This window comes from Rousettus aegyptiacus, unplaced genomic scaffold, assembly GCF_014176215.1.
Source record: "Rousettus aegyptiacus isolate mRouAeg1 unplaced genomic scaffold, mRouAeg1.p scaffold_m13_p_2, whole genome shotgun sequence".
Taxonomy (NCBI): domain Eukaryota; kingdom Metazoa; phylum Chordata; class Mammalia; order Chiroptera; family Pteropodidae; genus Rousettus; species Rousettus aegyptiacus.
The window spans coordinates 48989754-49015505 of NW_023416295.1; the positions used below are offsets into that span (position 1 = coordinate 48989754).

Below are 25752 nucleotides of genomic sequence, written 5' to 3' on the forward strand. Positions count from 1 at the left end.
TCAAATCCTCTATATGCCTCTAGAAACTGCTTCTAGAAAAGACTCAAAAGCCCTCAACCCATGCACACAAAAGGATCTCCTACTAGGACCTTAATACAAAACATTGTTGTTGCAACGCAATTATATACATCTAAAGTCTTCACCAGCACTTTAATAGCTAATCTGGAGAGTTTAGACCAAGACAAAAATGAATGTTACTTCTTTCCTAGACATAGGAGAAAATATCTATGTTGAATATCAGCTTTCCACATTCCCAGATAAAGCAGAATTGTTAGCAAGGCTGTTGGGATATATAATGCTCAGTAAATGAAAATAATATGAATCAACTATATAAATTCTAACATAAAACTCCAGAATTTTCTAGATCACATCAATTTATTTAGGTTATTTTAATAAAGGGTTCTATAATATCACTAAATTCATTATGTAATAGTTTTCTAAAGCTTCTACTGGTTATAGCTACAAGGCTCCTTTCCTATCTTTTTGGCTTTAATTAAGGAAGTGCGCCCATGCATCCATTCATATTCAACTCCTGAGTATTACTAGATCTTGCCTTTTGAAAAGCCACCCCACCCCACCACATGCCCTTAAAGTAGATAAGCAGTTTAAAATCATATCTGTTATCTAATCACTTCCTTCTTTGACAGATAAAGAATTAGCACTCTTACCCCCATCATTATCCTCCTCTCACTTCAAAATGGAATTATTACCATTTTAATTTAAATGTTTATATATTTCTGAAAGTCCATTTTAAATATCTGCTAGTTTTCTCCATTTGTGATTATAGTAATATTACTACTCTTAGAAGTAACTCTTTAAAATTTAAAATAAAGCAAAAATTTTAGCTAACTATTTACACCAATTTTTAAAAATAAGATTTTATCTTATTTAATAAACATATATAGTATTCACAATATGCCAGATACTACTGCTCTAAGTACTTAACAGTTATTAACTCATTGAATCCTCATAATAATGCCAAGAAATAAGTACTATTATTACCTCCATGTTACAGATGAAGAAATTTAGATATGAAGAAGGTAAGATGCTTGCCCACAGTCACACTACTAATTGGTACAGGAGCCAGATTCAAACCCAGGTATTATAATTCTAGAGTCAAACTCTTAAGCAGCATACTAAACTGCCTCTCCAATTTTTTGAAAACTCTTTAAAACTGTCCAAAATGAGACTCCACAGAATGTTGGATTTTGTGGGAGTCCTTTTTTTTTGGGGGGGGGGGGGAGTACTACCATAAAGTTTAAATTATAAGGCAATAAATCAATTATAAGACTTCCATAACAGAAATCATGCTTTCGAAAGGAAGGTATTTGGCTCAGTTAATATTATCAAATTGAAATGGATTTCTAAAGAAAAAAGATGTATGCATTTATATATAACACAATTTTATTTAAAAACTCATTAAATCAATCATTATATGTATAATGCAATAAAAATATAAAATTTAAATTTATAAGCATTAAGTTTATAAACAAATATATGTAAAAAGCAATGTTCCCTTATAAATTTCATACTAGGAAAATATGGTAATGTTAAAAAGACTTATTAGAAATATTTATCAATACGATAAACACTGAAATTTCAAACTGATAGTCAAGAAACAAATTACAAACAAATAAAAATGTTCTGTCACTAACTGTGTGATCTTGACTAAGTCTATTCTGAGCTTTAGTTTTTTTGTCTACTAAACGAGGAATTTAAACTAGATAATATCCACAAAACTGTACAGTTTTAAAACTTTTTAATTCTATTTTTTTTTAATTTTAAATTTTAAATCTTACCTCATCTGAAGAATCCAATTGTCCCAAAGTCCCTGTTGCACCTGCAAAACCTTTGGAAAGGAAAAAAAAAGTTGCCCTTCATGGTTATATAATGCTTTAATTTAAAATTACTTTGCAATATAACAATATGAAAAGCTAAGTTTTGTTATAGTTAAGACACCTCATTCTGACAGTTATCTTAGCAGAGTCCAACATTTATCTTTAATAAATTTGGACCTAATATTTTTATACTTTAATCGGAAATCTCCAATGAAAACCCAAATTTAATCTTCACAAGAGGTGTTTCAGAAGTTCTCCCTTATTAGTTTTAAATTATGGTTTACCAAAGTTCTGGGCAACTCTTAAATATAACAACTGCTACATTTTTCACTAATTAGAACCAAAACCTTAATTAACTAACCAAATTCCATTTAAGAAAAAAAAAATGTCTAATCTCTTCTTTGGCCAACCTTATTTATTCTTGCTTCTATATTTTTTCTCTTTTATTACTTTCCTTACAAAGAATGACACATTATTTAAATTTCTTCAATGATGAGTAAAGTTTGAGGGATTTCTGTTTTAATACAACAAGTTACTATTGTCCAAATTAAACATTTAGACAAACCTTGAACTGCCAGAGTGCTAGTGCCAGCAGATGGTTCCTGTATACCATATACAAGTTTATCCTCAGGATATGTAAGTCCAGAGCTCTTCAAAGCTATAAGGTACTTTTCATGACTTTTTTTTGCACAAGAATTTTCTCCAAGACCTAATATTTAAAACAAATTTAAAATAAGAAAAAATATATTTTGTTCAAAATATATGTAGAGCCAACTCAATCACTAATATATGCATATATAAAATAGGTGAATATGCTAATGAAGGGGAAACCCTAGAATGAATAGAAGCTTCAGACAACATTTTTGTGCTCATGATTAGCCTAACAATCCCAGAATGTACACACAGTATGTTTATAACAAACAATGAAATCTGCTAAGGAACTGAGTATCTAAAATACACCATACACATGGTGCAAAAATTAATAAATGATTCCTGCCTTCAAAGATGTTAAAAATTAGTGGTAAAGAAAGGCAGATAATATGATAAAAGACAATTATATAGCTGACTTCACTATTTGGTTTGACAATCTGTGTTCTCATAATACTGTGTTGCCAGATTGACCCAAAGCAGAGTAATTAAGAAAAGCTTTCTGGAGAAGACAATGTCTGAGTGAAATTTTCAACTATTACAACTGAAATTACTGTTGTACCAAGACTTTTATTGTCATATATAAGGAATGAAAAGTATAATTTCTATAGAAGTATCAGTTAAAACTAATTTATTCCAAAAAATACTGAAAAGTTTAGGTTCTAGAATTAAATAATCCTAGAACTTTCACTTTTACATTTCAGTTTATTAATTATTGCTAGTTTTTTTCTTTTTTCTAATATATTATGGAGAATGGAATAATAGTAAAAGGTCCTCTAAACTTATAGGAATAATCTCTAAACTCTATCTCCCTTACAGATACTGTCAGGGTTTTAGGTTTCATTAAGGCTGACCTATAATAGACCTTATTCTAGGTTTGGCCTTTGGTTTCAACTAAATGCTTAGGTTATTAATAAGGTCTCTCTGGTCTGACAGAGCTGAAACTCCAATGTCTTCCAATATTGCTTAAGCTCTAGTATCTATATTATGCTTTTAACGTTATAGCAGTCACTTGTCTAAGAAGTCTTAGGGAGTCTCATCTTGGCACTTTCAGGGGTCCCATATTCATCTTCCCTATTACCTCTTGGTATTCTGCCCTAAAGAGTCTAGTTTCAGCGGCCCTACTTAGCCCAATTGGACCATGTTCTGTTCCTATGCCAGCTTGCTGCAATACTGACAGGCAGGAAGTTATCCCAAAAGAGAGATTCAAGACAATCATGGGACTCATCTTATGGTTTTCTTTCTCTCAAAGCTTTACAGTCTTGTATTGCCTATTGTCCAATGCCAAACACTGGTGCCTCACATTTTTTCCAGTTTTACATTGTTTATGGCATAAGAGCTAGTCCAATAGTCAAAAGCAGAAGATGTCCTCTACCTGGACTCTAACTCATTACTACCCCAACTCCCCTCACCTCTGTGAAATCAGGACTCCCTTTTTATAAACACTTCTTATTCTCTCATAGCACTTACTACAGTTTATAATTACACAGTTTTTTGGTCTGGCGTTTTAAATGTCATCTCACTCACTAGACCTTAAGTTTTATAAGGGTAGGAACAAGATTACCTGGTTGAGTTATTACCTTTTCCACCCCAAGCTCTAATACCTAGCCCAAAGCCAAACACACGGTGGATACTTAATAGGTATTAGCTGAAGAAATAAATACATCAGACTATCTCTAAGTAACTAACAATACATGAAAATGTTCACCACTCTAAAGAAACAGGACAAACTTCAATTTTCAAAAAATGCTGTTCATAAGCCAGCAAAAAAAAAAAAAAGCCATTTAAAACAATTACAAGATTTTTAAATAAAATCCTCAGCCATATAACCCAAAAGTTTAGAATACCAAAAATAAAGACATAGAGTGGTTTTTGTTATTGTTTGGAGAAGGGGAGGTAGAGTATAATTATGAATATGTCACACTAAAAGTTAGAAGACCTGGGTTCTAGTCCCAACTTCAAAATAAGTTAGTTGTAAGGTCTTGAACCAGTCACTTAATTTTTCTGGAGTTCAGCTTCTTCACCCATAAAAGAGGTATTCTTAATAACTTCCAGCTTTAGCAGTCTCTGAAAAAATCTACATTTTACTTTTAAGTTCTAAAATACTTAATAATTATAGTAATATAAGTAAATGTTAATGTTCCTCTAACATTTTACTCACCAGAAGTCAGATCTTTATAGTTTTGTTGGTTTGTCAAAACCTGAGTAAGAACAGATCGCATTGCTCCTCCCATTTTAGTTAGATCTTCTAAAAAGGAAATTTGAGGTTCCAAAAGCTGAAGGACTTTGTTAAGGTCTTTTTCTGATGGTACATCAGCTGCTAAAAAGATGTAAAATTAACTTTATTTAAAATATTTCAACAATAACAGTATTTTATTCTTTTAAATTATAATGAATTAGATGACAGCATTTTATAATCAAAAAGGTTAATATAAGAACTATGTTTAGAAAGTAAGTATCCACCCAGCACTCAACCTAGGATGAGTAGACCTGCTCAAGAATTCAGTCCTATAAGAAAGGGTTGATGCAGAAAAGAGATAACTTCATAAAGTACTAAGCATTTAATTTGTGTAAAAAGATTTCAATTTGAGGGCCCTATATTTCCAGATATATAAATGTAATCATAAGATCATTTCAAAATTAGATAGTATTTAAGAAAAAGTTAAGATAATTCCCTAAAATAAAACAAGACAAAAATAAAATATATTGAGAGTGCTATAAACATATTAGGACAAAATTATGTCAGCTCTAAATTTAAACCTGTAGAGCAAATAACACATCCTCTACCATATTCCAAAAATACAAACTCATGTTAGCTGGAGGTCAAAGCAACTAAAATGAAAAATAACTATTTTCATAAACATGAGTGTTTTTACTAAAATAATTTTAAAATACCAGGCAATATGTGCCTAGTAGAGATAGAAGGAGAAGACAAAAAATTGAAGAGCAACTGAAAAAGAATATTTAAGAGAAAAATAAAGAGATGTTTTTAAAAAACTGATGTCTGAAAGGAAAAAGTAAATGAAGAGATTTAGAGCTTAGCTATAATTGGTAAAAGAAGAATGCATATAAGAAAACTGTGTGCCCAGAAAAGGAGACATCAATTTCATTCAACATTTATTCAGCACCGACTCCATGAAAGGCACTGAGAAGCAAAACTAAATAAGACATAGTTCCTACACCAAGGATCTCACAATCTAGTACAATGATAATCTGTGGATGAAAATCTAGATTGTATTCTATCATAACAGAATTGCATATAAAGTCACTTTAACCCTATAAAATGATTATTCATATGCAAAAGGCCAAGTATGTTTGATTGAAATGGAACTCAAGTAAACTGTAAAACCATGTAATCTCTGAACTTCCATTACCACAAATTAGAAAATTTCAAGTCCTTTCTTTAATTTTCAAATCTTTTTATTTTTTGAATGCTGAGCACAAGTGGTTATATAAAGAATAAAACTTTGTGAATCGAAGTTCATGAAGCTCATCTTAATACAAAAAGTGCTTCCATTCATTTCTTTATGTTTTTAGATAATGGTAACAGAATTATCAAAGCTATGTATCTATATCATCAACCTTTTATAACTGCTAAATGTTGCCATAGGAAAAAATTAATATAATACACTTTTGTACTAATTAATCTGTGATTAAACTAATGGTTAAGTTTTAAGGTTCTGACAATAAATAATTTCTACTTATTACTTTTCTAAAATAAGACACTTTAAATACAAAATGTAAATTCCCAAAAAGTCCGTTAACTAGTGTATGAGAAATCATACAGAAGACAAGTTCAATAATCCAGCTGGTCTCTGGTTCCTTCATGCCAGAGTAATCTGGGACTAAATCAAAATATTTCTCTCTATGTTTTAAGTCATGTACTCTGAGAGGAGTAGAAGTACTTAAAAGATTGCATACTTTACTAAAAATGTAGAAAGTATTTGCTCACAACAAAGGTAACATGATTGCTTTAGGTGTAATGAAGATGCTATATTTCTTCACACTTGAAGGATGGGGGAGGGATAGACAAAGATAAAGATGTATGCCATAGTTTCAAATTGGATTTAAGATTTTTTACAGTATTAAATAAGTTAAAACTTCCAAAGTAATGGACAATGCAGTTCATTACATGATAAAAATGCAAATGTCATTAGAAAGGCAAACGAGATTACAAAAAGTTAATAAATTTGTTTTATACCACTAATTGATATCCATAATCCACAATATCAGACTGAGAACTTTGATAGATGCTATCTAAATCCAAATATTTAGCTAAAGTATATTAATCAAGATTGTGAATAAATCTTAAAAAGTAAGAAATTTGCATGTTTCTTTTCTCTTTTCAACACTAACATATATTCTACCAGTAACATAGGAATAAACCAATTGACCCTCTCTCATAAGTTGTTATATATAGAAGGGAACAAAAACATATATACCTCTACCAAAAAAAGAGGAGAAAGGAGAGAGAAAAAAAGGTATTGGTGAAATAGAAGTTTAATCTTCTAAAAATCTAAGATAAATTCGAACATTTCCAGGACTTCTTAATTGTGCTCTACCATAATTACATACAAAGTCACTTTAACCCTATAAAATGATTATTTGTTCATATGCAAAAGGCCAAGTAAGTTTGATCAAAAACATCTTTGATCTCAGGAGCACAGAGTGACTGAGTCCACTACAAGGCATCGATGAGTTTATATAATTAATATTTAGTGTTTTTATTTAGTATTTCATAGTCATAAATAAAAACTGTTATGCAGAAAAATTCTGAAAAAACAACTCGTTATTAATACTAAAGTTTGTTAATCAGGAACTTGAAAAGAGTACTAACAGAGAGTAGATTAAACATACCTGGTTCGCTATAGCCTTCTCTTAAGTATTGAATGAGACAAAAAATAAATCTTGGAAGAACAAATTCAGACATCATCAGTAAGTCTTTGGGAACACAGGGAATATTTGAACTTGATTTAATTTGATGCCTTTTGCAAAACCTGTAATATGAGAAAGAAAAAAAATTAACAGTGATGTCTAATCTGTCAGAATACAGTAATCCTATTTACAATATCCATAAACAAAACGTAAGCAAATAACAAAGCCAAGTATTCTTCCTTTATGATTTTTAAGACAGCAAGTTAAAAGAATATACAGTTTTAATAGGCCTTTGAATTAAAAATGGCACTGAGGGAGACTTATTCCTAATAAAAGGCCATACTAGCTAGGATCCAACTAGAATACAAAAAGAAAATCTCATTACAGGATTTATATTTTTAACTGAAATTTATTACCTTAACTACTACTTTATTATGCCTATCCTTTATAAACCATTAAATATAAACTGATCATTTTCCAATAATGTGCATTCTTCAACTAAACTATTTCTAATTTATTACATAAATGAATAGGTAAGTTATATAAATACTTGAAGTTTATTTTAAAAATTTAAACACTTAAGTATATACATTCCAATTTTATTTATACGTATTTTAAAGGATGACTGGTATATTTGAGTAAAAATAAACTATTCTATATTCACAATCCAATGACCACAAATAAGGTACTTTGTGACCAAACATAAAATAACCAAACTAAACATATAAAATGCCTAAAAATAATCTTATTAGGAAAGGTATAGAAAGTATTTTAGCTGAAAACTTAAAAGATCTGAATAAAGAAAACAACACACCCAAATGGAAAAACCATTTTTTTAATGTCAGTCCCACAAAACTTAATGCCACTTGATTTCAATCCCAATCTCGAGCTAATTCTGAAGTTCAAATGAGAGTATGTGTATGGAAAAACTCGGTAAAACTTGAAAAAAAGTTGATGATAGTAACCTAGATCTTAAAACATATTACAAAAGCTATTGTAATTAAAAATATTTGGTAATGTGATAACATCAATGGACCACATGGAGTTGAAGTAGACTATGTAAATTTGTGAATTTAATATAAAACTGTGGCATCTCTGTTCAATGCAGTGGGCAAAAGACAAACTGCTTTAGGACAATTGATTATTTAAATATGGAAAGTAAATTTGACACTTCTTACACCACAGGCAAAATATATTCCATACAGATCAAAATGAAATGTAAAAAAAAAAAAAAAAAAAAAAAAAACACCAGGAAGAAAACCACACTCTTCTTCTACATTGACTCAAGGTATAGAAAGTCTAAGTAAGACTTGAAACCAAAAACCATAAAAGATAAAAACTGACTACATAAATCAAAAGCTTCTATGCAGAAGGCAATTATAAACTGGAAAAAATATTTATAATCAGTAAAATAGGTAAAAGATTAATATCTATGATCTATGAACTCTCAAAAATGAATAAGGAAAAGAAAACAACAGAAAAATCAGGCAAGGTCATGAATGAGTCACAAAAAATATACGGAATAGCCAATATACATGTGAAAGGATATTCAAGTTCTCTAATAAATCAAAGCAATGATTCATCAAATCAGCGAATAAAACTGAATAAATATCTTCCCTTTTTTAATTGATGTGATTGAAAACAGAACTTGGATAACTGTGTACATATTCTGTTTCATAAAATGCTTTTTGTAAATAAAACGAAGTATATTTCTTTTGTTTAAAAAATTATCAAAGGAATGAATTTCATTAAAGTAAAAAATTAGGAACTAGAAAATGACCATTTTGTGATACCTACTGAAATATCTGTTCCATGCAATGGAGCCATTAGAGGAAGAATTGAAATGAAATTATCCAGAGATCACACTGTTATATCTTTACCAACCTTAGTATGACCAGAAGTGAAAAAATCAGGCTCTGTGATGCTTATGAAAGACACAGCACCATTTACGAAGTGTTCTTACCAAACACATTGAACATGAATGACATCAAACCTCTAGAACTAACTTCCATTTATTAGAAGCATAGGAGATAAAGGAATAAGTTAAACGACATCACTAAAAAGTAAACAGACAAATTATAAATGGAGAATATTATACAGAAACTGAGTCTACAGCCCTGCTACCCTGAACAACCCAGATCCCATTTGATCTTGGAAGCTAAACAGGGTCAGGCCTGGTTAGTACTTGGATGGGAGACCACCTGGGAAGACGAGGTGCTGTAGGTATAAAAAATTTAAAAATAAGTCATTGTAAGCTGACAAGATCCTTGCAATCTGTGAAGATCAACCAAGGGTTGCCTCGCCCAAAAAAAAAGAAAAAAGAAAAAAGAAAGAAAAAGAAACTGACTCAGTTCTGCAATTTGTCAATGGCAGGCGAAATAGGAGGTAGGAGGACAACAACTCTAAGTTAAAATAGACCCGAAAATAAATGAATGAATGAATGAATGAATGATGGATGGATGGATAGATAAAAAATAAAACAGACCCGAGAGACTCAATAACCATATGTACTATGTAAAATGATTCTAAAAATCAAACTTGAAAAGGGCATTTTTTCATACATTCAACAAGTCTGATTATAAGCTGGATACTAGTTCAATAGATAATTTTAATAAGTGTGACAATAATACCATGCTTATGTACAGAAATGTTCATAGATATTTGATGATATTAAGGAATTATTTTGTGTGTGTGTGACAACTGCAGCATTGTAGTTACCACTGAAAGGAAATTATTTATATTTATATAAATATTTACAGGTGAAATGCTATAATGTATGGGACTTGCTTCAAAATACACCAGATAGGTGAAGGGGAAAAGGTGGAAGTATATCAAGACAAGCTATGAGTTGCTAATTGTTAAAATTGACAGATGGATAGATGGTGGTTCATTTTGTTATGCTCTTTAAACAGAACGTGGGACATAGTAAAGCCAATAAAATACTCCTTTCAGATTTTAGTACCAAGTCAAAAAAATATAGTTTAAATTGGTCTTTAAATACATGCCACCACAATCTTTTATAAATAAAACTTTAGAGAAAGAAAAGGCAAAAAAATGTTGACATATGTAAGAAGAAAAATTATATTTACAGAAATGTACACCTAATTTGGTATAAATTAACTAAAAATAGGATATAGCATACTTTCACTTTCTACATTAATTCTACCTATGTAATGTTTGAATTTTGTAAAAGAAACATATTTATAACTTTGTAATCAAAAGGAAAAAATCATACCAAAAATAAACAATCAATAATAAATATGCCATTCATTTGGTTTTAGTTACATAATTTAAAACATTCATTCTAAACCTCTTTGGTATATGGACTCCTTTGAGAATCTAATAAAAGTTATAACTCTTTCTTAAAATAAATATATAACAAAAAAAATAAAACATTCAAGGGATTCATTCACACACTGCTGAAGTGTATCTACCTTTAAGGCAGAGCTTCCAATTGTAGGTCCAGCAGATTACAGAAAAGAGATATTGATTTCCTCAGTCCTCTAGACATATAGAAAAGTAGGGTCTAAGTAGCCTCCTCAGTTGTCTCTGTGCCACACCCAAACATCATTTCTACATCTTATTTCATATTATGAAAAAGGTAGTAATTATTACCCCTAAGGTCCAAATCTTTAAAAGGAAATATGAATTTAAGAACCTCTTTCAACTAGGGCACGCAAAATGTATGTAAAATCAAGGAAACTTTTAAAATGCTACAATTTCTATTTTAAAAGCCTTTAAAGATAAAAAATCACAGGTCAGAGAACAAGTCGTGATATACAATCATTAAAGTGCCTACAAACTAAGTGTGAAGGAGAGAAAAGAGATGGAAAGCCAAAATAGAAGAATGAGAAAATATACTGGACACAAACAATGAAAGGTTTCATGGTTAAAAAGAAGGAAGAGAAAAAGGAGTAGATAAAGGAGGGCACAAGAAAGCTCTCTTAGACACTCTGTGCAAGAAAGAAACTAATTTAAAAGAGCTCCTAGGCGGAGAGTGAAGAACAATTTAAACAGTGTCAAGTGGCTTCAAGGAGTAAAATTTCAACCTGGAACTAAGCCCAAGGGACAGCAAAAAGGGTCCAAGCAACCTAGGAACTGGGGTTATAGGAGTGCATCAGATGGCTGTGGATTGAACAAATTAATAGCCAGAAGACTAAAGAACCAAGCTCTGTAAGCTAGTTTAAATAACATAGGGCTGTCCAATATGAATGTAACATACAATAAGATTAACAAACAAAATTGGGTTTTATATTTTAAACTGACCATAGTGTGGGAACTAAAGCATTTTACGTAGCAAATGTTCAATAAAGGTTTGATGAAACAAAGACTTAATCTAATAGTAGAACACCAAAAATGATTTCAAGGGTGTCCAATTCAAGAATAACGGAAATCCACTTAATAACCTCAGTTTTTCAAATATGCTTTGAAGAACCACTATATGCCTGGCACTTAGACCTAAAGAATACAGGGGCCTTGTTCTCATGAAACTAACTTTCTATTGTGGAGGAATGGGGCAGTAGAGGACAGAGAAACAAAAATAAATAAATATGAGTAATAAGCTCTATGAAAATAATTTGACAGCATAATTTATAGAAAGTATCCATTAGGCTCCTTTCAATTGAGTTTGTCAGGAAAGGCCTTTCTGAAGAGGTGATATTTAGGATACAGGTCAAATGACATGAAGAACCTAGATTAGACATGCAAAGCTCTATATGTAGAGCACATTATCAAGAGACCTGGCAAAGGCAACTACATATAAACAGGCACTAAAGATTTCTCCCCAAGTGAACAGCAGGAGAGCTTGCTTTCCAGACAACTGTAACAGCTCAAAAAAAAAAAAAAAAAAAGGGAGAGAGAGAGAAAGAGAGAGGTAGGAAGTAATGTGTTCACATTAGCAGTTCGCAAGTCACAAAAACTTTCTCCAAGGAACCCAATGGTTTTTAATGATTAAGAAAGTTAAATATTCTGTAATGGAGCAGGATGTTATGACAATAATAGAATGGTCAAATAAAACTACATAAACAGTTGATAAAATAACCTCTCAAAATTTTTTTACCTCAGGTTTTTAAAAAATTTTATTGACGTATAATGGGCAGAAAATTGCCCAAAAGATAAGTATGCAGCTCAGTGAAGTGTCACAAATAAAACTTAAATGACTAAAAGCAGAATTCCTAGACTCTAAGAGAAGGAAAGGGGAGGAAATGAGGTGGGAGAGGAGAGAAAAGAAAAGGGGATTCCAGAGGTCCATTTGGAAATTACTGAGACTTGGAAGAGAGAAAGGAGGATAAGGAGAGGCCAACTAAAATAACTCAGCAACGTGCTTCAAAAATGTAAAAAACATCTGAGATAAGTGTCCCTAAAAATTAGCCTTTGGCATGCACATCCCATTTCCAACTTAGCACAAATAACAGACAAATACACTATTTTGCATATAATGTAAGGTAATTCACAGAGGTCTCTAGAATGTTTTTCCAGAATAAAAGCCCCTAAAGTAATCTGTTCTCTTCACTTTACAAAAGGAGAACTCTCAGAAACACTAAAGGACAAAACTGATAAAAATTGTTTAAAAAAAAAAACTGAAGATCACAAAAGGCATACCCTAAAGATATACGTTATCTATCTAAACTAATCTATATATTTACTATGACCTCAGTAAAAATATCAATAAGGAATAAACAAGCTCATTCTAAAGTTCCTAGGGAAAAGTAAGAATGGCTAAAAAAAAATTCTGAAAAATAAGAGTAATGAGGATAAAGTAGCTTTATCAGATATTAAAACTTGTTTTAAAATTAAAATAATCAAAACTGAATCTAGTCATTAGGGAGCTTACTTTCTAGAGATTAGAGATAGACATTATGATAAATACAATTAAATAAACTGTTAAGAAAGGAGGAATCAGGTCAGAAATTCGATTCTAAATTCACCAGTATGTGTTCTCGTACCATTTCTCTAGATATACATTTCTACATGTCTAATATGTATGGCTTAATTAAGGTATTGATTCATCTCACGTCTAAAATTGTTAAATTACATGAATAGTTAAAAAATAAAAGGAAACATTTTAAGTTCCATCTACACAAGATTAATATTATTTGTTGGGCCTAAAGTACCAGGAAAGCAAAAGCAAAATATTTATGAAAACTAAAAGTTCTAAATTCAATTACAGACTGTATGTAAGATCAGAAGACTTGAAAGTAAAATTAGAGAAGTAAATATGTTAAATTATTTAGTAAATAAATTATAAATTGAACAATGTGGTAATGGCACATGATAAAACATATTCATAGACAAACAACTGTGGGTCCAGAAACAGAATCAAATAAATGTGAAATTCAACTTATAACAAAGGCAGATTTCAAATCTATGAGGAAAACACGGTTTAATCAGAGAAATGCTATTGAGATAACTGAGTAACCAGCTAAGATTTGGGGCAGGGGAAATCTCCTCACGACTTACACCACAATAACAGATAAATAAAACCCATATCAAATATCTACAGATGAAAAATACACTCTCAGAAATAAAAAATACACCAATGAGATTAACAAATTAGAAAGAAAAGATCAGTTAATTTACTGACATAGCAATAAGATCCTACCCAAAATAAAGCACAAAGACTGACAAAATGAACAGAGCCTCTGTGGGGTATGGGAAAACACGAAGTCTTGCATTGCACTGGAATCCCACAAAGCAGAGGAAGGGAGACAAAAAAATATGTGAAGAATGGCTGAAATTTTTCAAAATTTGTTAAAAACCATAAAAACACAAATCCAAGAATTCATCAAACTCCAAGCAGAATAAACTGTTTTTAAAGGCATACCATGACACATCATAATCAATTTGTTGAAAATCAGTAATAACAAAAAAATCTTCAAACCAACCAGAAGAAAATGATCCATTACATATAATGCAACAAAGATACAAATGATAGCAGACTTTTAATCAGAAACTGTGCAAGCCAGAACACTAAGGAGAGACGTATTTTCTTCCAAGAGCTAGAAGAAAACAACCTATGAATCTAGAACTCTTCACACAGAAAAATATACCTTCAAAACTGATGATTAAACACTCAGGCAATATCTGGAAAAATTAACTGCCATCATAACTATACTATAAGAAAAAGAATGAGAAAGAGTAAAGAAAGCCTATGAGACTTATGCACCACCATTCAAAAAAAAAAAAAAAAACAATGTTAGATTATGGGAATCACGAAGGCAGAAGAGAGAGAAAAATCAAAAGTCTATTTTTTAAAAAAAATGGCTGAAAACTTCCCAATTTGGGGAAAGAAATGAACATCCGGTTCATACAGCCCTAAATTTCCTAAATAGGTTGAACCCAAAAGGAATTACACTGAGATATATTATAATTAAGATGTCAAAAGTCAAAGACAAAAAGAAATCTGAAAACAGCAAGAGAAAAGCAAATCACCAAGTAGGAGAGCTGTCATAAATCTATAAGCGAATCTCTCAGCAGAAATCTCACAAGACAGGAGTGGGATGATACATTCAAGATACTGACAGAAAAAAAAAAAAAAAACTGCCAACCAAGAATATTATGCCCAGCAAAGCCACTCTTCAGAAATGGTGGGACATAAAGACTTTCCCAAACAAAAAAAGATAAAGGAGTTCATCACCACTAGGCATGACTTACAAGAAATGCTACAAGGAATTCTTAAAGCTGAAATGAAAGAATGCTAACTAACATTGTGAATACAGGAGTATATAAAAATCGCCAGTAAACATATAAATAGTAAAACTCAAATTCTCTATTATTATAAATATTGTATATAAGTCACTTTCAACTTCATATAAAATTAAAAATGATTATATTAAAAATAACAACTATAATAATTTGTTAACAAAGATATAATATAAAAAGATATAGAAAATATAACACCAATAACCTAAAAAGTGAAAGGAGGGAGTAAATCTACAGAGCTTTAGGTTATCACCTTTAAAAAGACTCTTATGAGATATTTTATGTAAGTCTTGTGGTAACCACAATAGAAAAATCTGTAGTAGATACACTAAAAAATTAAGAGCAACAAATCAAAGCATGTTATCACAAAAAGTCATCAAATGACAAAAAAAGACAGCAAGAAGAAAGAAAAAAAGGAACTACAAAACCGAAAACAACATGCAGTGTAAAATGGCAATGTTAGTCCTTACCTATGAATAAATACTTTAAATGTAAATGGATTCAATTATCCAACTGTAAGACACAGAAAGGCTGAATGGATAAAAAAAAATACTAAGATGCAATGATATGCTGCCTCCAAGAGACTCAATTTAGCCTTATGGCACATATAGGCTGAAAGCAAATGATAACCAAAAGAGAGCAGGAGTGGCTATACTTATAATAGACAAAATAGACTTTAAGTAAAAAATGGTCACAAGAGACAAAGAAGAATATTACAATAAAAGGGTCATCAAGAAGATATAACAATTGTGAATTTTTATGCACCCAACATGAGAGCACCTAAATATATAAAACAAATACTAACACAACTAGAAGGAGAAATAAACATTATACAACAATAGAAGGGGACTACAATAGTCCCCTCTCAACAATGACATCCAGACAGGATATTAATAAGAAAACAGTAAGACACTACAGATCAAATAAACCTGAAAGATATATGCAGAACATTCCATTCAAAAGCAGAGGAATACACATTCTACTCAAGAATGAAACAGGACATTCTCCGAGAAAAATCATATGTAAGGTCACAAGATAAATCTTAAAAATGTCAATAAGATTGAAATTTTATCAAGTATCCTTTCTGAACACAAAGGTATTAAATTAGAAATTTAAAAAAGAGGAAAACTGGTATACTCACAAATCTGTGGAAATTGATACTCCTGAACCAATGGGTCAAAGAAGAAATCAAAAGGAAAAATTTTAAATATCTTAAAATAAAAATGGAAACAATACAAACCAAAACCAAAAGACCGGTGCAAAAGGAAAATTTATAGCATTCATAAATGCCAACATTAAGAAAAAAGAAAGAGCTCAAATAAACAACCAAATATGACAGTAAAGAACTAGAAAAAGTTAAATATAAGCCCAAGTTAGTAGTAGGATGAAAATAAAGAACAGAGCAAAAACAGAGAATGAAAAAAAAAATAGAAAAGATCAATAAAACTAAGTTTTTTTGAAAATATGTCTTTAGTTAGACTAAATGAGAAAAAATGATTCAAATTAATAAAGTTATAAATTAAAGAGAAGATATTACAACTGATATTACAGAACTACAAAGGATCATAAGAGACAACTATGAACTATTATATGCCAACAAACTGGACAACCTAGATGAAATGGATAAATTCCTCAAAACAAACCATCTAAGAATACTAAACGAATAAAAAAAAATAGAAAATCTGAATAGACCAATAAAAGTTAAGAAGACTGAATCAGTAATCAAAAATCTCTCAACCAAGAAAAGCCTAGGACCAGATGACTTCACTGATGAATTTCATCAAACGTTTTAAGAATTAACACCAATCCCTCCCAAACTCTTCCAAAATACTAAAGAGGAGAAAACACTGCATTAGCTTGATATCAAAGCCATATAAAAACACTACAAGAAAAGAAAACTACAGGCCAATATCCCTGATGAATATTTATGCAAACTTTCAAAAAGTAATGTTAGCAAACCAAATTCAAGAGCACATTAAAAGACCATAGACCGTGACCATGTAGAATTTATCCCTAGGATGCAAGGATGGTTCAACATATGGAAATCTATCAATGTGACACCAGATTAACAAAATGAAGGATAGAAGTCATATGAAAGGTAGATGGGAGAAAACAAAAATTTAAATAATTTCTTCAAATAAATAAATAAATAAATAAGAATTCATAAGATAATCTCAGCAGATACAGAAAGAGCATCTAACAAAATTCAATACCCAGTCACAGTTAAAAAAAAAAAAAAAACTCAACAACTGGATACAGAGGTAATGTACCTCAACATAATAAAGGCTATATATAACAAGCCCACAGCTAACATCATACTCAATGATGAAAAGCTGAAAGTTCCTCCTCTAAGATTAGGAATAAGACAAGGGTACCCACTCTTATCACTTCTATTCACCACAGCACTAGAAGTCCTAGCCAGAGTAATCAAGTGGAAAAAAGAAAAGAAAAGAAAAGAAATAAAAGGCATCCAAATGAGAAAAGTAAAATTATCTCTGTTTATACAAGATGGCATGATATTATATATAGAAAACCTTAAAGTCTGCACCAAAAAAACTGTTAGAAACTAATATTACTAGTTGCAGGATACAAAATCAACATATAAAATTCAATTGCATGTTTATATAGTAAAAATAAACTGCCTGAAAGAGAAATTAAGAAAAAAATCCCACATACGATAGCATCAAAAACAATAAAATAACATAAAAATAAATTTAACAAAGATGTTGAAAGACCTATGCACTAAAAGCTATAAAACACTGATGAAAGAAGACAAATAAATGAAAAGACATCTGTGTTCATGGAGAACTAATACTGTTAAAATCTCCATACTATCCAAAGGAACCTGTGGATTCAATGCAATTTATATCAAAATTTCAATAGCATTTTTTATAGAAATAGAAAAAAACAATCTGAAAATTTGTATGAAACCACACAAACCACAAATAGCCAAAGAAATCTTAAGAAAAACAAAGTTAGAGGCATCACACTTTCTGGTTTCAAACTACATCATAAAGCTATAGTAATCAAAACAAAGTTGTTTTGGTAAAAAACAGACACGTAAGCTAATGGCACAGAATAGAAACCCCGCGAATAAGCTCATGTATATATTGTCAACTAATATTCAACAAGTAAGCCAAGAATACACAATGGAAAAAGGACAATCTCTTCAATAACTGGTGCTTGGAAACCTAGATAGTCACGTACAAAGGAATGAAATTGGATTCCTTTCTTACACCACTCACGAAGTTAACTCAAAATGGATTAAAGACTTAAACATAAAACCTGAAACCACAAAAGTCCTAGAAAAAAAAATTTGGATAAAAGCTCCTTGATATTGGCCTTGGTAATTATTTTTTTAGATTTGACATGAAAACTACAAGCAAACAAACAAAAATAAACAGATGGGACTACATCAAACTAAAATATTTCTGCACAGTAATCAATGAAATTAAAAGGCAATCTAAGGAATGGGAGAAAATATCAGCAAAACATTTATTTGGTAAGGGGTTAATATTCAAAATAAATAAATCGTATCGATAGCAAAAAAAGCAAATAATCTGATTTTAAAATGAGCAGAGGGCCTGAATAGAAATTTTTCCAAAGACAGCATATAAATGACCAACAAGTATATGAAAGGGTGCTCAACATCACTAATCCTCAGGTAAATGTAAATCGAAACCACAATGAGGTATCATCTCATATCTGTTAAAATGGCTTTTGTCAAAAAAAAGCAAAGAAATAACAAATGTTGACAAAAAAGGTGGAGAAGAGAACTCTTGTTCACCATTGATGGGAATATAAATAAGTACAGCATTATGCAAAACAGTATGGAGGAGCCTCAAAAAAATTAAAACTAGAAATAGCACATGATCCAGTAATCCCATTTCTGGGTATATATCTGAAGGAAATTTAATCACTATCTCAAAGAAATATCTGCACCCCTATGTTCATCACAGCATTATCACAATAACCAAGAGATGGAAACAACCAAGTGTCAGTTGACAGATAAATGAATAAAGAAAATGTGGTATATATAATACATATGTATATATGTTACACACACACACACACACACACACACACACACACACAGTTGCCCCTTGAACGACACGGGGTTAGGGACACATTCAAAACTGCATGTAACTTTAACTCCCCAAAAACTTAACTACTAATAGCCTACTATTGATTAGAAGCCTTATCAATAACATAATCAATTAACACATATTTTACATATGTATTATATACTGTATTCTTACGATAATGTTCAAAATGTCATAGAAAGAAAAAATATATTTACAGTATTTATTGAAAAAAATTCCCAACTATGTGGACCCATGCAATTCAAACCCATGTAGTTCAAGGGTCAACCCTGTGTGTGTATGAAAATCATTCAGCCTTAAAGAAAGAAATCCTACTATTTGTGACAAGAATGAACTTGGCATTATGCTAAGGAAAATAAGTCAGACAGAGAAAGACAAATATTGTTATGATCTCACTTATATGTGAAAATCTGAAAAATGTCAAATTCATAGAAACAGACAGTAGAATGGTGGTTGTCAGGGGCTGGGACAGAGGGGAATGAGGAGTTATTGGTCACAGGTACAAATTTCAGTTTTAAGATGACTACCAAAAAAAAAAAAAGAAAAGTAACCATGGGAGGTGGTAGATATGTTAATTAATCTTATTGTAGTATACATATATATGTCAAATCATATTATACACTTTAAATTTATATAGTTTTGTAAACTACATCTCAATAAAGCTGGAGGAGGGGGCGGAATCTAGGCTCCATGGTACTTTTAATTAAATGACAATGAAAAATTATCTTAGTTTAAGAATCTATTATATATAGTATTTTAATACCAGCATTAAGGCTGACTCTCTTTAACCTCTTTCTAATCTCAGTGCATAATCACTTAATATTCTCCATAGCTCTTTTTAATCTTTTTTTTTTTAAAAAAAATCTTCACTATCTTGAGATTTTGTAATAGTTTAAATTCATTTTATATTAGAATTAAAGTAATATCAAATATTTACCAATATTTAATTATTTCGTAGTGGTGCATGGTGTACTAAAATTCTTTAATCTGCATATATTTTATACATGCTTTCCTATGTATGTAAATTTGAGAACATAAAAAACACTTAAGATTTACTAATATAAAAACTCAGAATCTGAGTTAAAACCCCTACTCAACATTAGCACAAATAAACTTACAGGATGGTAGCACTTCCCTTTTTCTCAATGAGAGGGTTTAACCCTAACCACCAGTGTTGATTTCAGGTTTATAAAAACCCAAACCTCTTTTCTTTCAGAGTACTTAATTACAAGATGGTAATCAAGTAAGCCATGATAAATATAATTACCAAAACTACAACAACAAATTACATTAATACATTCAGAGATAAAGAACACCTACGTTTTAAGTTTATTTCTATTGTTTAAAAAATAAACAATATACAGCTACCCCTGCTTTTTAAAACTTCACTTTATGCCACTTGGCTTTTATGGAAGATATATATTAGTACCTGTTTTTACTAACCAAAAGAAATCCAAAGAGAATTTCTGCTTTTACAAAAAAATGCAAAAAGTGAAAATAATGTTGTTTGTTTTGCAGCAAACTCTTATAGACGCAGCACACCCCCCAAACAGTGAAAATGGCACCACCAAGCTCCTTCCCTAGGAACTACACTCAGCATCTTAGCATCAAGACAACATACCTTTGAACTGTGTCCATAAGCACCTGTGTTTTATCTCAATTTATCTTGTGTATCCATTAGCAAGTTCAGTCCTAAGGCAGAGGTCCCCAACCTTTTTGGCACCAGGAACTGGTGCTCCTACAAGTATTTAATGCCTGATATTCTAACGTAGAGCTGAGGCAGTGATGCTGGTGCTAAGGAGCGGCTGCAAATACAGGCGAAGCATTGCTTGCGTTCACCCACTGCTCACCTCCTGCTACGCAGCCTGGTTCCTAAAAAGCCATGGACTAGTACCAGTCCACAGCTCAGGGATTGGGGACAACTGTCCTAAGGTATCAGAAAAGCCTAAGAGAGCCCATAAGAGTGTTACACTTAGTGTAAAACTGGACATAATTAACATAATTTCCATCAAGGTGAATAAAATGAAGACACTGTGCATGCACTAATCTTGCCTGCACCCATCATATCCTATTTACACACAGAGAAAAAGAACCTTGAAAGCTGCTAAAGTTACTATTGGTTCTGCTAGTAGCAAAGTGGTCTCTTATATTCAGTATCCAGTAATAGATAAAACAGAAAGTCTATTGCTTGAATGAACTGATGGCTGTATAAAGTGTGGTGTCCTGTTATCTTATACTTAAGGAGAATCTGTCTTTTTAATAAGTTAAAACAGAAAGCAATGAATGACATTGATCAAAGTGTTGCTAAAGTTAAATATAAAGGTAGTCATGGGTGGTTTCACAAGTTTTAAAGGAGAAGGCAGCTTCAAAGCTTAAAAGTTACTGGAGAGAGTGCTTCTGCTGATACCTGAGCTGCTGAAAAGTTCTCAGGAGAACTGAAGAAAATAATTATAGAAGGTGGTTATTAGTATAAGCAAGTGTTTACCGTGACAAAAGCGCAATTTATTGGGGGAAAAAATGCCAAGCAATACATTTATTTTGATAGAAGAAAACCAGGCTAGGGAACACAAGACACAGGACAGATTTATCCTAATGCCTATCAATGACATTAGTGATGCTGTATGTCCTTAGGCATCCACTGGTGTATCATTCAGAAAAATGCAGGGCATTTACAGGTGTTGATAAAAATATACTTTCAATTGTGTTTCATTCACATCTAAGCAGTTGGAATAGCCAAGTTATTTTCTTCTGAATACATGAGTGGATACATTAGTCCTTTTGTTGAAAAATACTGTACAGAAACTAACCTCAATAAACAAGTATCTTCTGATTGTCGGTAATTGTGCTTCTCATCCACCTAGCATTATCAAGTATGGTGGTAACATTTGTGTTGTGTCCTTACTGCTGAATATGATGTCAGTTGCTGCAACCATGTAACCAAGGCCTAATAGGTACAATTATGTGATAAATTTTATTTTAAGTGCCTTTGACAGAAAAGGCAACTCAAAAGCATCTTTACAACAGATCTGGAGAGTACAATCTAAAATTGGCAATTACCAACCTTGGAGATCTTCTCAACAGGCTAACAGACTCAATGAGAAATGGGGTTTGGAAGAAACCATGTCACAAAGTAGTGAACAATTTAAAGGCTTCAAATCAACAACAATAAACGTGGTAACAGTGACTTTGACTAAGGAGGCTGGGTTTGTGGAAGCTGATGAAGATAATGTTGAAGAGGTTTTGGCGTCACACGACCAACAACTTATAGATGAAGAGCTCATGCAATTGCAAGAGTAAAGGATATGAACTGAAACCTTATACAATAGCAAATGGCCCCAAAGTGAAGTCATCCAAGAACTAAATACATAGCACTTGCATTAGATTTTCACTATGATTGACAATACTGCAATGATTACAGAAAAGTATGACTTTAATTTTGAAAGGGCATATAGGTTTAGGACAGGTTTGTAGGACGTTTTGAGTGCCTACAAAGAATTGTACAATAGAAAAACGTGGTGAGGCAAAAGCAGTTAAACATGTTGTCATATATCAAGCCTTCCACATCAGCCACAGCAGATGACTAACCTTGAACCTCAACCTTCAATATTGAGATAGGCAGACACAGAAGGTATAGACATTAGTGACCTGCCCACCCTAACGGATTTAGACAACAATGAGATGTTAACAGATGACCCTCTGCCTCTCTCACCTACACCCCCGCCTCCTGTACATCCCACCAGCTCAATCTTCAACAACTCTGCCTAATATACCATTATCACCACCTCTCAGCCTTCCAGTGTGCTGTTTTCCTGATTCTGGTAAGTGAAACTATACTGTACATATATTATTTCTACTTTATACAAGCTGTGCACTTATCATTTCTGCTTTGACTATGTTAGTTTTATTTTAGGTTTTATGTGTTATTTGGTATGATTTGGTAGGTAATTTTTTGGTTCTGGGAATGCTTTTTTCCATTTAAATTAATGGCAATTCCTTCTACACTTTATGCCATTTCTGCTTACAAAGGTTTCGTAGGAATACTCTATTTTCTAATAGCAGGGGATACCTGTTGTACTCAGGGAAACTTTCAACCAGAATTGTTTAACAGGTTTCTTTTTTTTTTCTCTTCCTCTTTCCCTGCTATGCACATATATATACACATATGAACAACACATATAAATTCATGCAGATTTCAAAGAAATTAAATATATTCATATGAAAAAAGAAAATTTATTTACATTTTCAGAACCAGCACATCTTTGTAATTACCTGACCCTTTTCCCCCCAAAAAATATGCCCACAGCTTATAATGAACCCTGATCGATAATTAATCATGAATCACTGCTAGACAAAATGGAAAGTCTTCAAAAATTGCCTCCTGCCCCAGTTCTCTATCTCTGTTCACCTAATCTGTTCCCCCTCCTGGGTTCCTTTTTTTACCTAATGGCAGCACCATTTTCTCAGACATTCATAAATAAGTCCTCCCTCCCATCTTTCAAACTAGAATTCAAATGTTTAAGTGATTGTTAGTTATGCCTACACTACTATATGATAAGAAAAAAAGATAATATTAAAGACAAGCATAGTATTTTAGTTTGGATGAGATCTCAAATTATTTATTTAATAGTTATTCACAAGCTTGCTAATAATTTTAATTCATTGGGAAAGAGTACACATTTTTAGATTCAAAAGACCATAAGTGTATTATAGGAGACAACAATTTTTCTCTTACTGAGCCAGATAGTAAATACTTTAGGCTCTGTGAGGCATATAGTCTCTGTCACAAGTACTTTAGCTCTGCCTCTGTAGAGTGAAAGCAGCCATTAAAAAAATTAGTAAATAAATGGGGTGTGTTCCAATAAAACTTTATTTACAAAAACAAGCAGCAATTCCAAGGCTGTAATTTGCTAACTATATTTTCTACAAGGATCCAAAGGATGTAGAGGCATAGAATAGAAATTGCAAAAGTCTGACTAATCTATTAATCAAATTAATCCATTATTCCATTGGTCTATTAATCGAGAGGCCAGTGCTCTTAGATTATGAAGAAAATATTTAAAATACGGAGATCTAAACCACTGCTTCAAAGGTCTACGGCATATCTCAACTACAAAATAATGAGTTAGTAGTAAATGATCTCCAAGGTACACTCTAGCATTAAAGATCTATGTACACATTTACAAATAAGCAGCCTAAGGCCTGGAGAGATTAAACCATACTGCCCTCTCACCCAAAAATAACTACCGAGAAAAAATAGTTATGGAGGGCAAATTATAGGCAATATGAGCACCTCTATAAAGGTGTATCTTAGTGCAAGTGGTTAATCAGTAAGCAAGTGGTTAATGAGTAGTTCACATTTCAAAACAATATCTATTCAACAGACTCTGATTCAGAAGACCTGGATCCCAGCTATGCCAGTTACTACTCATTAAGTAAGATTCACCCTTACCCTTAACTTCTTCCTCCATAAAATGAGGACAATAATATCTACCTCACAGATTGCTATCTGGGGAAGAAGGATAAAAAATGTAATGCAAAACAGAAAACTAAGATAGTAGATGCTAATAAAACAATACCAAGAATTGCAATAAATGTGAATGGCCTAACCATACCAGTTAAAAAACAGATTGTCAGGTTGGAGTGAAGAAAAGTAAAACCCGAATATATCCTCTCTAGAAGAAATGCACTTTTTTTGAGATATAAAGGTCATAGAACATTATGTTACTTTTAAATGTGCAACATAATGATTTAATATTTGTATGTACTATGAAATGATCACCACAATAAGTCTAGTTAAGGAAAGGCACTTTAAACAAACACATAAAAATATATTTAAGTTAAAAGTAAAAGGATGAAAAGAGATAGGCCATAAAATTCTAATTTACAAATATCTAACCAACTTTATAAATAACAGGCTGATACCTAACTTAAAAATTAAGAAACATGACATTACATGTTTTCAGGAAAATCTACCCATGAAAGCAGATGAGGGTAGACTTCTAAGAAGGTATGAGCCCCCTTCTGTAAAGTAGGTAGTACTCTCCCAAAAATGGAGCAGAATGCAGATTTTCTGGGAGCACATACACAGAAGAAAGTCTATTTAGGTGAATGACCAAAGTAACACAGCTATGAGAATATAGCAAATAATACTAATTAAAAGAGTTAAACATTTCACTTAAAAATATACTTCTTCTCTAAAAAGGATGATGGGCTATAACACTTTTCCTCAATCTGTTATAATCAAAGTACTACTTAACTCTAAAGGGAAAAAACACTATAATGATACTATTCTTTGCTCCAAAAATATACTTTATTAATAAAAGTAAGTTAAATAAAACACATATTAAAATAAAAGTTTTTTAAAATCTTACACTTCAGTGTGTTTGCACTTCAGGCCAAAATAGGGTTATAGGCAATGGATTTACCCCTCACCCATAACAACAACAAGCAACAAACAGGTAACACATATAAATCAATGGTTTTCAAGACATGGGATATCAGTTAATGAAGGTGAGAAGCAAATGAAATGAGCCCTAAAGGTGTCACAGCTTACTACTTTGGGAGAGTTTCAAGGCCACAACAGAAAG

The 25752-nt window shown here is 31.6% G+C and overlaps 1 protein-coding gene and 1 pseudogene across 10 annotated transcripts in view; one reads left to right on the plus strand and one right to left on the minus strand.

The window, feature by feature from the left end:
- Positions 1-25752, minus strand: part of UBR3 (ubiquitin protein ligase E3 component n-recognin 3) — a 188360-nt gene that overhangs the window by 146167 nt on the left and 16441 nt on the right. For 8 of the 10 annotated variants that reach the window (XM_016165376.2, XM_016165383.2, XM_016165382.2 and 5 more), the window contains exons 2-5: positions 7344-7483; positions 4648-4806; positions 2404-2547; positions 1800-1849 (exon numbers count right to left, since the gene is read on the minus strand). In XM_016165376.2, coding sequence (XP_016020862.1) covers positions 1800-1849; positions 2404-2547; positions 4648-4806; positions 7344-7483 — 493 coding nt within the window. The remainder of the gene's footprint in view (positions 1-1799; positions 1850-2403; positions 2548-4647; positions 4807-7343; positions 7484-25752) is intronic. The other 2 variants (XM_016165386.2, XM_016165377.2) reach the window with 1 other exon arrangement.
- On the plus strand, positions 9469-9587 carry LOC118614627 (annotated as a pseudogene).